This window comes from Haemorhous mexicanus, chromosome 1 (assembly GCF_027477595.1).
Source record: "Haemorhous mexicanus isolate bHaeMex1 chromosome 1, bHaeMex1.pri, whole genome shotgun sequence".
NCBI lineage: Eukaryota > Metazoa > Chordata > Aves > Passeriformes > Fringillidae > Haemorhous > Haemorhous mexicanus.
In genome coordinates, this window is record NC_082341.1 from 138,242,400 (window position 1) to 138,259,720 (window position 17,321).

Below are 17,321 nucleotides of genomic sequence, written 5' to 3' on the forward strand. Positions count from 1 at the left end.
GAACTGGACATGGCTCCAAGCCTGTTCCAGGAGCATCTGGATACTGCCCACAGGGATATGGGTTGGTTATAGGCAGTCCTTTGAGGAGCAGCGAGTTGGAGACTGTGTTCCTTATGGATACCTTCCAACTCAACATATTCTATGATTCTATATGTTTTACATTTTGTCTGAGAGCTGTCCTGCTGTGACTGCATTGTCAGAGCCCAGGCAGCAAGTTCATGTAAAGTTGAAGAATGTTTATGTGGGATTCAATGCAGCAGTAACTACATGATAAGCATCTCAATTTTTCTATTACCATCATGTTACACTTCATTAGAGCTGGATCTTTCATTTTTCCCAGACAATTTCAGTAATGAATGGTGACACAGATGATGTAAATGGTGTAATTCTGTTGATTTCAATTTAGTGCCATCTGCTACAGACACCAGGCTTATTGTGGTCCTGTCACATTTCCTCCCTTTTGGTCCCTTGTTGATGTTGAAATTGTGTCTTATATTTATAAATAACTTGTGAACACTTAGTGCATTCATCTTCAGACAGTTTACATGTGTTAATTAACGAATGTGCTCAGCACCTCTGGGCTGTAGATAATTTGTTATTTTTATTAGCTGGTCCCTTAATGAAGCTGTGACTTTAGTACAAGTTTTTTTGAACATAAAGAGGCATAAATAACATCTAATTGAGAACTGTAGGAAACAAAAGTCTCAGAATGAAATCACTTTATGATACTTGAATATTATTTAATATGGCCTTTGAGAGCAAAAGTCTTGGTAAAATAAAACAACTTGGAAATGTCATTTGAAATGTTTCCTATGTCCCAGGTTTGGTGGAAAACAAATATTCAGTATAATAATAGCTCATAATAATGAATTTTTAATAAAAATTATTGAAATATTGCAACAATATTTTATTTAAAAACCCCTTAATATTTTCAGACATTCAATATTTGTGTAAAAACTGGTAAATCACTCACTTTGATAGAAAAAGTTTGAAAATTAGTAATTCTAATGCCTATTTGTATTTCCTTACTGCAACCATAATTGCCTATTTGTATTTTTTACCAAAAAAAATTTGCCTTTTCTCCATCACAAATTTCTAATCCTAATTTCTAATTGGCAAAGTTGCTCTGATAACAGTCTTTACAGAGAGAATTATTTTTTGAGGCATTAAGGGAACAAACGGGCAAAAACAATTGGACTGAGGAGTTAAGTAACTTGTTTTTGTGCAGGGATGGCTAAGGGTTAGTGTAAAAAAAACCTTAACTTCTTTGGAGAAGCTTAAATTATAGATGACCAACAGAAATTACTGGTTAAACTGAAACAATGAGGATTAATTGAATAAAGGAAAAGGGGACAAAGCTGTAATCAACTTCCTAGATGAGTTCCTCCAGCCTTAATACTGGGGAAGACCTTTAATATTGTCACTAGTGGCTTTGGCATAGAGAACAAGAAAGCTGTAATTAAATACATTACAAAAAGTTGGATACTTATCAGCACAGGGGAGCAATGGGATACTGCACAACAGAGAACCAGATGACCTTCTGAACTCCCATAGTGAAAATGAGTGCAATAAAACACCACTGAGTGTAAAATCAGGAATTTAAGAACTAAAAAGGTTTTCTTCTCTGAACTGCAGGCCAGGGACTCCTGTGTGGCTCAGTCTTGATCAGCAGTCCTGAATTCTGCTTTTCATAGCGGGGTAACTGAGTCCAAGCTGCTTGTTAGGAGCAGTTTTTGCTCCATGCTGTTCCCCTCCACTGTGTGCTGGCATTGTCTGGGAGATGCTGGTTAGCAAAGGCCTGACTGTGCCAGGAAGCATAAGAATCAGCAGGAATCCTGGGCCAGCACCTGGCCCTGTGACAGGGTTATGTCTTGCTAGTATAGGCATAGTCTCAAAGAGCAAAATCTATTTGGTCATGAAAGCAGAGAGGGTATGTGATTGGTCACTGTGAAAACATCAGCCAGCAAACACTGAGGAGAGAAAGGAGCTATTTACACTTAATGCCAATACTGGTACAGGAATAAATAGTGATAAACTAGTTTGGAATACGTGAGCACTGGAAATTGAAAGGCATTCTTTCCATTGTAGCTGTAGGACTTGGAAAAGTGTTTTGATGGATTTCGGGCTCATTATTTATAGTTAATTTTAAGAAAGTTTATTATATTATGAAGTTTTAAGAAATATTTTCTTTGAAACAGCAGGCAACTGGAAGCAATCCATGAGGTTTCTTCCTATCCAGTATACTTAATGAGCTTAAGTTTACTAAGAAAAGTGCAGGAGCTGTGTGCTCCGTTCTTTTGCTTTTCTGAGACTGTTACAAATCTGAAAGTTTGGTAAACATGTAGCTAGGTCAACTGTATATTCTCAGTATATTAAGTAATTATTCAAATTTCCAAGGTTAAAGACAGTCTTTGTGAGCCATGTTGTGAGCTCTGTTCACTTAGAGCAGGTTTATTTCATGCCAAACCCAGTGCACTAATTTAATAAACCCTCATGGCCCTCTGGAGTACTGTGTAGGTTTATGGATTCCATTTTGGAAGGAGTGCAGCTGTATTTGTTGAGATATAATACTGACCAGCTTGTGCTATCTCCAAAGCACACCTCGTGTCACAATAGCCATTTTCTCACTGAAAGTCTGCACACCATTCTAGTTCTTCATGAAATCATGAAAGCTCATGAAGGAGCTAAGAATGGTAACTATGGCACTGTGTATGAATCTTGCACTGTCTTCATAGGCATGGACTGGACAATTTCAAGTTGTGCCTGTGCCATTATGAAAAAACCCAAATTATTGCCTTTACATATCTTGAAAAATATCAGATATTTTATACATTAACTTCTTCATTTTATACAATATATTTTAGCAAGGATGTGCTTTGGCTTATATTAACCCAGCTAGATTAGTGTTCTAACCAACAGTTTCTAGTCCTACTGTGCATCTAGAGGGGTTGAAAAAATTAATGAACAAAATTACTAGTGTATGTCTTAAGGATAGTAAAAAAGTGATACAAAAGAGATACACTGTCCAACAGGATAAGTTCACCATTAGTACGAAAGAGTGTACCTTTTAAAAACTGTAGTCACATAATTTTCTCTCCTGCTAGAAAGGTAGTGTCATGTAAATAATATATACTGTATCACATACATGCACAAGAAGTGATGACTTGGTTGTTTATGGCCATTATAACTTTTCATACATGATGTATCCATTCACTACAGAGTCAAGAATAAATACAACCACTCCCCCAGTACAAAGAACTTTTTTAGTGCAAATACACACATCCCTTAAAATATATGTAAAGATGTTTGTCTCATACCAGTATTATAGATGTTCTCACTTTTCCTATCTGGTATTGGAATTCTTATGATATTTAATACAAATTTGGGGGATAGATATCCGTTTGTCATTACAGATATAAGACAAATAAATATTCTAGCAGTTTTGACATTCAGTCAAACTGATTGCAGCATGAAAGTCAGTACCATAGCACAGACTAGTGGCATAGCAAAATATTGAAAAAACAGGTAATCATTATCAACTTTTATAAAAGTAACTAATTCAGAGATTAACTTTTCTCATTTAATGTACTTCACTGACTTAATGTGTTAATGTAACAGAAGGAAATGAAGGGGACTTGTCTGTACAGTCAGAACAACAAAATGAAATGGAAGATTTTCTGTTTCATTAAAGTCATAACCAGACTCTGCTGCTTACAGTGTATGAGCACAAAGATTTATTCCCATAACTCCAAAATAATGATTTCATGTCTTTAAAATAGATCTTAGCAGCTGCAAAAGATGCATCTGTATTCTGGACCCAAACCTCTAGAATGATGTCTCTATAGAGAGATTGTACAGACATTGCAAAAGGCTCTGTGTTTTCCAAAAATATAAATGTTGGCTATGGATAGCACATGCTATATATAAGTCTTCCACAGTCATAGACACTTCCATTAAAAAGGAATGTCAGCCCAGAAATTCTTAAAAGAAACACCTTATAGAAAGCAGCACAAATTTTCCCTCATCAGTAGTGGAAATCAGTACTCCTGGCTGGAAGAGAGCAGGTAGACTTCAGATGGGGAGAGCAAAAGGGAACTACTGTGTTATTAATGCAAACATGAGACATGTTTTGGTAGTGTATAGAACCAAGCAGATAAGATTTTATGTTTCAGCTAACTTCTATAAGTCTTCCAGTCTGATTTGAGGAATATTGAATTCTAAGTAATAAGTAGGGTACTAAAATATTTTATTTCTGACAGGGACAACTAATAATGCTGTTATTTTACCGAAAATTTTTGGGAGATCTTAATGTGTTCTGAAAAAAAAACGATAACCAGAAAAGCAGTTCCTTGTAATTTTCTGGGGAGATGATGTTCAAAGGGATCCCCACAGTCCCAAACCCAAGACACTCACTTATTAAAATTATAGTTCCTTGGAAGCAATGTTGCCTTTCAAAAAGGCAAAATGAGGAAAGATTAGCAGAAAAGGGGGCTAGAGGTAAGATACCATTGACCCCTACTGATACTGGGTCTGTATTCCCTGAAGATGGACAGATTTGCCACAGTAAATTGTGGTTTCCCTGATGCACAGAGGAGGGTGCCTCATGTTACTTCCTGGCAGTGCTGGTTTGGCACTGTCTCTTCCACACTGGCATGTGGACACTTTTGAGTGGTGCCCAGGGACAGGATAAGGAGCAACAGCCACAAACTAAAATACAAGAAGTTCCACCTCAGCATGAGGAAGAGCTTATTAACATTGGAGGTGGCAGAGCACTGGAAGGGGCTGCCCCAGGGATGTCACTCCCTCTCTGGAGACATTCCAAAGTCACCTGGACACGTTCCTGTGTCACCTGCTCCAGATGACCCTGCCTTGGCAGACGGGTTGGACTGGCTGATCTCCAGAGGTCCCTTCCAACCCTAATGATTCTGTGAACCTGTCATCAACATAGTGGCTAATGGAGAGATGTACTCTGTCTCTGAAGAAACTTCCTTAGTACAGGGTGGCTTAAACATTGCACTGCTCCATGATGTAATGAAGTTTTGTTCTGGTGACAAATTAGGGAAAAAAAAAAAGACTAGCAGTAATGTGTTTGTAATCATGATTAATTACCTTGATGACCCAAGGAGAGTTTTTCTACTCTTCCTTTTGTGCCCTTCTTCCTTTCAGTGCTGTAGTCTTATTACCTTGTATAATTTTTAAAGAATTGTATCCTATGTGAAATATGAGAGCCAAATAAACCAACAAAACCATGAAATTTGCTTAAGACTACTAGCAGCAAGTGCAGCAGTTAATATAATGCTAATAAATATTAGATGCTTCTGCCAAGCAGGTGAACTCTAATAGATTTGGTGAAATACTGTGCAAGCATTGCACTACAATTTTTCATCTCAGCACACCTGTAATTTGAAAGGCTGATGAGGATTTGGTGTCATTATTTCTTAGGTTGTGGTGTCTCAGCTATCAAACTCAAGCTTCTGCATAATCAAATATACTGAGCCTTTTAATCTCAAATAAAATAAGGTTTCCATTTTCTTCTCAGGATTTAGTGTTAGACCATCTATAAATTTACTTATAGGGACAGTGAATAGTGTTGTTAAGATAGCTGTCTTTTCACATGATCCATCCGAAAATGCTAAAATGAATGTCATACTATATCCTTTTATTGTGTTTTGTTTTCACTTGAGATATCTGCAGATGAATTTCTTGATAAATATATTTCAGATTTATTGAAGTTAAAGTGGTATGTCAAATATTTTTTGAAGAATTTTCTCTAAGAACAAAAAATTTTAGTATTTTTTTCAGGACAATACAAAGAAGTGCTTTTTTTGCATTATTTATTTCTGATATGTAGCTGTGAAATGGCTGATTACTGTTGGTTTTGCAGAATTTGTTTTATGGGCCCATGTAATAATAAGGGTTAATAATATGTCATGAAAGCTGCTGGCAGTGTTAGAAGTGGGAGAATATTATGAATAATTTTGCCAAAAACAATGAAGAAGTTAAAAATGAGTTAGAACTTACTAGATCACTGTATAGAACTAACTTTTGAGAATGGAAAGCAGATGGAAGGTTTAAGGTAAATCTGTCTAATCCAAATTTGGAATACTTCTTTTCAGTGTTGTACATTAAAAAAAAGAAATTATTCTTTGAAAAAAATGGATATAAGGGGTAATGTGAAAATGTCAGATCTGTTTAGTGCATTCTTTTCAGCCATGAGAAGTTGAACTGAACTTGAGCAATGCCTCATGCATGCACTAGGTGGAGTTTCAGCCTTTCCTATGGAAAAGAACATCCCGATCCAGTGCCACTCGCACCTGAGGTCCTAGTTTGGAACTAGCACTTAGCATTGGAGAGGAGATTTTTTTCCCCAAATTTCCCTTTTCAAATTGGCAGTGTTTTCGTGTGGATTGACACCCGCAAATTGCAACACTGATTTTTGTGTACAAAATGTGCTCATGGCTGTTTTTAGGAGGGTGGTTAGGAGAGCAGCAAATGCATTTAATAGATAATGTGCCTACCCTGGAGTGCACATTTCTGGTGTAAGGGGTTAGTCCTTTTTAATTTCAGTTTTAGAAGGGAGAATTCTATGTTTTCTCTTCCCAGGTTTGCCAAAATGCCTGTATTGAGTGTGCAGTCCACTCGCATGGCCTTTGCCTCTGTGCAGTGCTGCTGTCACAGTCCCAGGAAATGCTCTGGCCTGGCAGGGACCTGGCAGGGACAGAGCTGCTCTGCATGTGTGTGAGCTGCTGAGCACTGTGTCCCAGGCACCTGGGGCAGGAGGAGAAATCCTGTCCAGGATCATGCCACCGTGCCGTCTGTGCCTTCTGACACCGCGTTACACGTGTGTCTGTATTTAATTGAGAGGTCTGCACCATCAATTACAGGCATTTGTTAAATTGTGAGAATGCTTCTACATGCTGCCATGTGATGGGGAAAGCATTTTTGTCCAGGGCTATTTGAGGGCTTGTAATTTTTGTGCTCACTGAAAGCACAAACATTTCTGTCTATGTGACAGTTCCCATTCTTCCCACTCTGTGTGATCATTTGAAGCTAAAATTATGTTAGGGTCAACACTATGAAATCCTGCATGTTGGAAATAAGGCTTCATCAGAAGTGTGACTTGTAATTATCATTAAACGCCCCTAGAAAAACAGAAAAAAAAATTCTGCTAAATTCATACATCTCTGCATTTTAAATGCCATGGTTTTTTTTTTTTTTTTTTTTTTTTTTTTTTTTTTTTTTTTTTTCAGTCTGATATACCCTAAATAAACTTTTCAGGAATCAGGTTAGATCAGGAGTACTCTTCCTGATACTACTTTTTGAGGAGGGGATAGGAAATCATAATAATTCAGAGGGAACTTTTATTCTGTTGGGTACAGGAGAATAATACTGGTCATCCTGGAGTCCATTGTCTAGGGACAAAATTAGGACTGTCAGCCAAGGAAAAAGTTGCCCAAGTGTTTTGACTGTAGTATCTAGATTTTCTGCTATTTTATTATCTACTAAAAGAAGTGAAAATAGCAAATGAGAACTTTGGGAGATTTTATCTCATTGTCACTCAAGTTGGTGTATATTTGTATACTTACATAACTGTATCAAATCTGGTCCTTTCATTGCTTTGATACATACGTGGAAAGTTTAGAACTACTTTTAGCTGTTTACAGACCTAGCAGAAATATTAAAGCCTTTTAATTGCTTTTGTTTAAAGAGGGCAAAAATACTTCTGTCTTGGGTTCTGAAATTTCACTTTGCTGCTTTCTCATGTATTTTCTAGCTAATTAGCAAAGATAAAACAGACCTGTTCTTAAAAGTGTATTTAAACGATGTCCAGGCCTGAAGCATACACAGTTTTGTCCTTCGAATGTCCTCTAAGGACATCAAATGTACCTCAGAGTGCAAGCTGCTTCTTGGAGAGTCTCTCTTTTTTGCCCTCAGTGCTTTGGTGGTTTGTTCTGTATTGTTGATGTAAGCAGACATGAGTTCTCATACATGATAAGGGCCCTATAAAAAGATAAGAAGGAAGTTTACTAGATTGGGGCATACCACATACCCATTAAATGGGCAAGTGACTCCTCCTTTTCCTGCCCCAGCCCGACGGTTTGAGAATGAGGCAGTGGGTGACTTGAATTTGAGTCTGACCCTTACATCCAAATAACCTTCTACATGGAGCTTTCATTGAAAGACTTTTTGTGAGACTTGACCAGAGAACATGGCCCAAAACAGTCTGGAGAATGAAAGCAAGATACAGATTGCAACTTCTGAAATATTTTCTGGAGGACTGAGCTAGATTTATGGTGGAGGTAGAAACTACATTTTCCATGTGGTTCCATGAAGCTGGCTGCATTTAAAAGAATGATGAATGTTGATGTAAGCCTTTGCATGTCCTAAACTCAAAACTATTGAAAAAAAACCTGCTTGCTGTAGGATTAGAACTGGAGACATAGATGAAGGCTGAGTGTAGACATTCAAGGAATGTATAGTAAAACTGGTACAATTTTGTCTGTGAACTTAGACAAAAATGTATAAAGGGAAGAGAAAGAAAAGGAACAGAAAGTTAAGGCCTAAGAAAAATGAAGACTAAAGAGTGAAGGAAAAAACTTGCAGTGAATTAATACTGTCTACAATCCAAATTTTAGGGTAACACAATAATCAGTTTGAATGTGTTCATATCTGGTGTGTTGTGTTTGATTCACTGCATTCTGATTTATTCTCTTATAACATAATAGCTGAATGTTATTAAGAAATTTACTTACAGATAGTTGGTGTTGTTGATTTCCTGAACTGACATGTGACTAGGGTGATCAGATACAAAAGCTTTGCAGAGAAATACATTTTAGAATATTAAAAAAATCTCATTGTTATATGCAGGATCACACAACTGGGAAGCTGTAATAATTTTAATAATTTAGTAAGCATATAGTGAAAGCTAAATTGTGGTTGTGAAGTGGAGAGAAACACCACCTTTTACATTGTGTTATTTTAGTTGTAAAACAGCTTTAAGTTAAAATTTCTATGAAATTGAAGTCACGTCTTGAAGTCAGCATCTTCAAGTTAGCATTGGCTATAGAGCACCATGGAAGAAAATTAGCAGAGCATTTTGGAGAATTATAAAATTACTTGCTTGCAACAGCAGATGGCCTTTTCTAAAGTTCCTTATTCTTAGTGGGAGAATGATAATGGATTGAAAGTTCGATGATTTTTTACTTAATTTTTTCTCTCATCCTCAAATTATAGTGTTAATTTTCAAAGCTTACTTTTATTACCATTGGAACCTCGATATTAGAACCTTTTCATTTCTATTGCTGTTATCTGTTGTTTTTCCTTCTATTACCAACACTGAAAAAAAAAAGACTATAAGTATTTTTGTTCGGATTTTTTTCTAAAACCAGTTACTCCAAGGGTGTACAGACATATTTTATTGTATTGTAGCTAAGATATTGTAATTTTCATAGAATCAAGGCTGTATTCTTTCTACGTTGGGAAATGGTAACAGTCAGTTGATGTGTGCTTGCTGGAAATGCTGCATACAGTGTTTACAAGCTAATGGATTTTACATTTAAATGTGTCTGCACAGGTAATGTGGGTATGCAACTTGTGCCGAAAACAACAAGAAATCCTCACGAAATCGGGAGCCTGGTTCTACAACAGCGGCTCACACGCGCCGCAGCAGCCGGACCAGGAGGGAAGCAGAGCTCTGAGGAACGAGGAAGCACCTCAAGAGAAAAAAGCAAAACTGCAAGAGCATCCGCAGTACCAGGGACCATCAGGTGACATATCCACACAAGCTTTGGACAAAAACAGATCTCAAGGGCTCACAAGACAAGACTCAATTAAGAATGGCTCAACAGTAAAGCATCCAGTAACAAGTGACACATCAGACAGGTAAGAAAGTATTTAATCATTATCCTGGTAAGATCTGATTAATTTATGTTACAAAATTGATTTTATCTTTTACAATTTAGTCTTATTTTTATTCTGTAGCCTATAAAATACATATTGGGCATTTTGAAGCAGCACTGAGAAGCCTCCTGTTGGTTTCAGATGGTCACAGCCAGTGTGTGCTCCTCATTTCTTCTCACTCAAAAAATGTGGGACATGACAATTGCAGTGTGACAGAGTTTGTCCATGTGCTTGCAACTTGGTCAAATTACAGTAATTGCTGTGCAGAATGTTACCATATTTCTTTTGTGGTCACTATAGCAAATCTAAAATAGGACTCCAAAAGGCAGATTAATGGAAGGCAGCATCTGTTCAGATGACTGAATTAAGATATGTGGTTGTACTTGCAGTACATAGTATTGAGGAGGGTGAAATGTTTGTTTAATGACCTGAGTCTTTCCATGGTTTCTCAGTTTCTTGCTCTTAGCTACTGTCATTAGTATAAATATTTTTTCCTTCCCTGATTTACATTAGTGTTACTTGTGTTGTTTGAAACTGCAACTCTAAGTGCTAGTAAGAGTTGGTTTAGCCAGAGACTGGAACAAGAACTTCCCTCCCTTTTTCTTAATGTGATTATTCCAAAAGGCACCAGAAAACTCTCCATCTCAGTGGCCAGGCTTTATGGGAACGCTAAAATAAAAATGGTTTCATTGAATGGATTTAATTTTTTCATAAACCACACTGCTGTAGAACTTTAAATATGGTGGGAAGAGAAAGATGAGAGCTCGGTTGCTCAGGTGTTTCCATGGAAATGATGTCCTCACGCGTGTGTGAGAGACCTCCAACTGCCTTGGAATTTGGCAGCCAGAGCAGTATAATCTGGCAGCTTTTCTCTGCTGCCCAGATATGACCTCATTACAGCATTTATTCTGTGAGCTTGAAACAAGCTAGACATATATAGCATCTTTTACATTTAGCATAAGGAAAATAGTTTTAATTTTTCTTCATGTCTTGTATTCCCCCATATTTTATTTCCTATTTTTGCAAATTGAATGCAATGAATCTAACCCTTTTTGTTCAATGTCATCTGCCTTTTGCTGTTTGCTCTGCTTTCAGCTGTTAGGTTCAGTACTTCGTTGTCCTGAGTGCTCCTCAGTTACATGTATAGTGTCTGAAAAACACAGCTGGCACCCTAACCTGACATTAGAGAGCAGGAGAGACAGACTGACTCTCATGTGGTTCATTTTTTCCCACTAATTTTGCCAGGAAATTGGTATCATAGATAACATGATAATAAAAAAAAAAAAATCCCAAACCCTTGTTAGCAGCAGCAATTTAACTCTGAAAGTGTTATTATATTGTATGCATGCAGAAATATGGAGGTAGAGAGTGATATGTGAATAAACGTATAATTGAGATACGCAGTATGTATTTACCCTAACTAGAGTTAAATGATAAACATGGACAATATAAAATAATACTTTCCAACAGGAGGAATGTAGGCTTTGTTCCTGATATCAGAACTATTTTGCTGATTGTGATTACTTCTACTTGATAAATTATTTAGGCTCAGATAGTTTTTCAGTCATTAGCCTTTTCATATTTTATTTGGATAATAATACTGATGTTCCCTAATTAACATATACAAGTATGCTTAGAGTATGATATATATTATATGCTACTGAAGTATAGAGGGTCTTCTGAATAATTTTATTCCCTAATGCTCATAACATAGACTTTTTTTCTGGGTCTAATGAAAAAGATTCCTCTGTGATGCCCATTCAAAGTCTTACTGGTCAAATGAGCTTTTAGAGGAGAATATCAACAGCTCTGACAAAGACTATCCCAGAATTCAACTAGGTATCTGCAGAAATGGAGCAACTAACTGGTATGTTAGACTATTTGTCTACATGAAGGAATTCTTTGAGAAAGTCTTGGCCATTCAAAATGTCCAAAATCATAGGGAAATAGACAAAAAAGTCTCAAGTATTTAGAAGTGGTTGTTGCTTGCCTTGCACAATCACAATAATGGAAGTATGTAATAGAGATGTGAGTAGAAAGTGAGAACTATATTTTCTGAACTATTTTTCATCAGAAAGACATTAGTTTTGATGCAAAAAATAATTTAAAATGTTAAAAGCAATGACCACTTGTAAAAAGAAAGGTATTTCTAAGATTTTATACATTTGTGTTATGATTTGAACAGAAAGGTCAAATATATTCTTTTTGTCAAAGATTTTTACCTCTTTTTGTAGCTTCCTTGGGTGTTGCAGCAATCGTTGCTTCGAAGTTCTTTAAATCAAGTATCATATATCTTATCTTGGTCATCTGGAGACTTGTTGGTCACAGAGTAAAGGGCAACATTCGCTCCTTTAATCTCAAGATCATCAATGTCCTTTCTGTCTCACTCCTTACCATGTCTTTTCAGGCTGTGCTTTTTTGTTTTTCCATCCCTGAGTAGTAGTCACAATATTTTTTTTCTGTTTTCTTTACTAGTATTATCCTTCATTAAAATTTTATTGTTTTAACCATTAGACTAGTATTCTGTTTCCTTGATGTAAGCAACAGTCCCATCTGCAATTGATAGATCCCAGCCTGTTTAGACAGATAGATGGATACTTGTTTATAGATCTTTGTCTGATCTGCATTTTTTTGCCTGAAGAAGCCTGGAATGAATGATTTTGGATTGCATATTCTCAAAGAGCGTGTTTCTTATATTGGATCCATTACAGAAAAAAGCAAACTGTAAAAAAAAAAAAGTGTTCAGAAGTAAGTTGTACTTAACAAGAGCAGAACAGTTTTTTATTACTTTTATTTTTTTCCTAGTTCATATAATAGAATCAAAGCATGACTTAGACTGTAACCATAAAATCACCTAGATCCCCCCCACCTGCCATGGGTAAGGACAGCTTCCACTGGACCACTGCTCAAAGCCCCATCCAGCCTGGCCTTGAACATTTCCAGAGATGGGGCCATCCACAGCTTTTCTGGATAATCAGTTCCTGTGCCGCACTACCCTCACAGCAAAGATTTTCTTCCTTATATCTAGCCTAAATCTACCCTCTTTCCGTTTAAATTCTTTACCACAGTATTTACAGTCTGGCCTATGGTGCTTTTACTGCTTTTTATGTAGTAAACCTGTAGGTAGGGCAGGGCCAGCAGGCACACGTGTATGACTCGCTAAATGACCATGGTGTATTTGACATTGTTTGAGATGAGAATAATGGAATTTGTCCCACATGGAGCTTTTGTGCTAAGCACAGTTGAACTGTTATCATATGTAGTGGTTTTCACAGACTTAACCTTGTGTGCAGGTTGTATGAATGCTAATACAGTGTAACACCAGATTCCCTGAAAACTACAAAATGGTGTGAATCCGAGAAATACGAAATATCATTTTAAGTAATCCATAGACTCACAAGGTCTATTCTGAGGTCTGCTGAGCACAGATGGTAGATTTGTAGCTGCAGTTCTTTGATTTGTAGATTCACATTAATTCTGGATTAGGCAAAGGGGTCTGATTTTATTTTATTTTCATCAAGATCTTTCATGTAGTCTATTGTTCCCAAGACCTACACTACTCATCATACAATATGTGTTTTACTTCTAGCAGAAAAATCATTTGAACAGACATAATCTCTTTTTCCAGTCCTTCTGCAGGAGGCAATCAGCTTGTGAAATGGTTGGTTTCTTTATTCCAAGCCCATGTTTATAATGTCCTATTAAAATGTGTACAACATCCTAAAATTAAAATCTGGGAAACAAGGAACCTAAGAAGCTTTTTTTATTTGTCCTTCTCTTTTTCTGAATTGTTAAATCTTTATGCGGTGTTGCCATACTTAGCTTTTAAAAGAGTTATTTTTCTTGCTCTCAGTAGGATCCATTGTAAAGCCATTCCAGGAATTTTCCACATATGAACCTAATGTTTTAAACTGTAAATATTCTGTGACATTCCAGAGGTGTTTCTTCACAAACCTTTATTCTGTACATATTCATAGCTCTCTAGAAGTAGTAAACGACTCATGCATCTTCCCAAAGCAGGGTTACAATGACACAGCTATTAATATATATCTGAAACAGTGTTATGAAGTTCAGATAGATGTGAATTTTTGAGGGTTTTAAGAAATTATTATTAATTTCCCTAATCTGTATTTTATGAATCCAAAATGTTCTTCAAAATTTGAAAATTATGACTTTAATTTTACAATATATATATTTCAGGCATTATATTAGTGGAAGAAAAACTTTGTCAAGAATACTTTTCATGAGATTCAATGAAAAAAAAAGAAAGTGAAAATATTGTGAGAATGTTCATATTCATGTGTTATGAGTCAATTTATTCCTGCTACATCTATGAGAGGTTGAGCCTTGTCACAAAGAGAGAATTGGTTCTTGGTATAGGAAAAGATCATGATCTGTAAGCTCATGATCTGAAGGAAGACTAATAAATAAAGCTGCCTGAACCCTTTTCAGATTAACTGTAAGGATATGAGATTAAATCATAAAAACCAGAACGAAAACAACAAATTGAGAGAGTGAGCAGCTGCAGAGTTGCACAACAGCGGTATTTATTTTCCAGGCCAGCAGACACAGTAACGATATATCCTACTTCCCTCTCCCTTGTTTTCTCCTTTCAGAGATCCATATGTATTTGTGGGTTTATTTTCTATCAACCCTCTAACTTCAGAAGAAAAAGAGGATTTTTAGGGTGGTTTCCACACACTATACAGGAGGCTAGCAGAATGTATTTTATTCTGAGTAAGAAATGCAAACAAGAGGCTACTTGGGTCTGAAGATGCAGGATTTGTGCATGTGATCTTTATGAAATGTATACATGTGCTTCCCACATATAAAGGCTTTATTCTGTTGTCACCAAATACCAGTAGCATTGAAAGTGGTTTCCTGTGTCCCTTTCCTTCCATTCTTGGGAGGAATGCCAGTATGAGCTGGCAGCGTAGGATCTGTCTTTTGGGACTGCATTGGGGGATGTCAGGGTGTGAACAGAGAGGAAGAAAGAGACCAAACAAGAGAGAAAAGGAGGAAAGAGGAAAAAGAAGGCATAAGTGAGATGAGAAACATGAAAGAGCAGCATGAATTTAAAAATGAAAATGTGTGTCCATCTGTTTCACGTTTATGTCTTTTTAAAATGATTCTTCTTTAATTGCTGGATCATGAACAGCTGACACTGAGAATAGCACTGATGGTAGTTTATTGCAATTTAAAATATGGCAGTGTAACATTAAAGTCAGTCAATTGACTGACTTTATACTTATTTTTGAAAAGCTGAAAACTGCCAGTTTCTTGAGATTATCACTATTTTCTGCTGCAATACTTATGACATGTCGCTGTAGTGCAGCCTCTGGTTTTGGTTGTTTCTGAGTACCTGAGTTGATGGATTTCTAGGCCAGATGTGTTAAAACCCCTTTTCTTGGACCCATGGAGACTAAGCACATTTAAAAGCCAAGTATTTTACCTGATTCTCAAGTAAAATAGAGGTATTTTAACTTTTTTTACCTATTTCTTTTAGCTGCTGACATATTTAAATACATTGAGAAATAATAAAATAATTGTGTAGAAAAAGTATTTAAATTGTGTTGGCATTCAAGAGTCAGACTGATAAAGCTGCGTGCTTTATAAGATTTGTTCATGATCAGACAACAGTGTCCCTAAACCTTTTAGAATTCTTTATGTAAGGCATAAGAAATATGATTTTTTAAAACATTTTGACCACTACAGTAGCAAAACCCCACAATTGTTGATAAGCACAATTATATTCTTTCACTTAATCAATAAAGCTTACACTCTATACAAGAAATTTGCAGGTTGAGTTTTAAATTGAATCAGTATTCTTTTCCATGCATGACTGCAAAGGCTTCACAATGACTTTCCCTGGTTCTAGAATGGGATGCAAAGGTCTTTAGAGATACTCTACAGTATTTTTGACATATTAAGTAAAGATTTAAGTTTTACAGGATTGGAACTACATCTGAATAAGGTTTTATATTCTTCTTCGTACTCCCAATCCAGCAATTTTTACCACTTTAATAGTCCTTAGAGCTGTAAAGTAAAATGTCAATCTGAAAACTAGTCTCAGTAGTTTTCCTTCTGTTTCTTGTGCTTTCATTTATTGTACACTTTCTGTGATTCTTGAGATAATAGTTTAGAACAAATAAATTAGGTTTTTCTTCACAGAACTGCTCTTTTAATTATTTAATTCATCCACACATAGGATTATGGATCAGCATTTCATGGCTGTTTCAGTTTTTAGGTAGAAACTGAAGTTAAGTTTATCTGCAGTCTCAATCTCACATGACAATAAAATATAATTAAATAACAGCTATGGCCAGAGGAAGCAATCGAAATTTATGGGAGGAGAGCCAGAGAAAGTGCAGTATTTAATTATTGAGAAGAAGTACCGTGGGTCTAAGAAAGTCAGAAATCCTTTGGTGCAGAAATTTTAATGAAATAATTAGACACTCAGGACAGGGATTAAGCAACACCCGCTTATGAAGATGAGTAAGGATTTTGATATTCTTTGTAAGGCAGGGTCTCTGTAAGGAGTTCCTGAAGGATATTGACATTGTCCATTAACAGTCCAGACTACCTATAGTGGGTACACTTTGTTTCTACCTGTCATTATTAGGTTGCAGTGGGTTGTAGCATATTCATTCTGTTCTAACTCCTGAAAAAGAGGTGGAGCTTTTTCCCTCCATTCCCTTTGCAGAACTGTCTGTCTTCTGAGAAATGAAACTCCTTGCACAGTTCTTTGTCTCCTAACATTGGTTTTGTGGATCTCCTGCTCGCATGGGCAGTGTCATCTCTGACACAATGTTCAGGACGTGCAGCCACACTGTGACTTCAGTGGGGTTTGTGTGAGCTGTGCATTGCTTCCCTTCCTCCCCTTTTACTCTCTCTAACTGATTGTGATTTGTTGAGATGTACTTTTTATGATTATTTTAAGGAGAACCTTTATCTAGCTGTATAACCTGTAATGAGTAGCATTGGGCATCCGACCAATGGCAGCTACAATTTTGGATCCTTTTTTTTTGAGAAAGAGAATCTGTTTGTAAAAGAGAGAAAGAGAAAAGGAAATTCTAGAACTGTAGCAGAACTACCCTACTTTAATAAAGAGTCTAGAACTGCCACATTCCTTTTTAAACAGCAGAGTGTTTTAATTAAGAACATAAAAAAATATTTGATTCCAGATTTCAGTGACAATGTTAACTCAGCTGCAATTGTTCTCCACAGTGAGCTAATCTCATGTAGATTTTAGGGAATTTCATTTTCACAGCTTGTAGTAGAGAGCCTTTTCAAAAATAATTCCATTACAGTATGATGTTTTTATTTTGCTTACTGTTACTGATTATTTTATTTTTTTCTCAATCTCTAACTCAGGGAAGTGTGGATATTCAGTGCTGTTATTTGATATCTTTGAAGGGAAG

General features: G+C 36.4%; 1 protein-coding gene across 1 annotated transcript in view; it reads left to right on the forward strand.

Annotated features, from left to right (window-relative positions):
- The window catches only part of RIMS2 (regulating synaptic membrane exocytosis 2), a 446,152-nt gene that overhangs the window by 102,384 nt on the left and 326,447 nt on the right, over positions 1-17,321 (forward strand). The window contains exon 5 of the mRNA XM_059865145.1: positions 9,575-9,882. Coding sequence (XP_059721128.1) covers positions 9,575-9,882 — 308 coding nt within the window. The remainder of the gene's footprint in view (positions 1-9,574; positions 9,883-17,321) is intronic.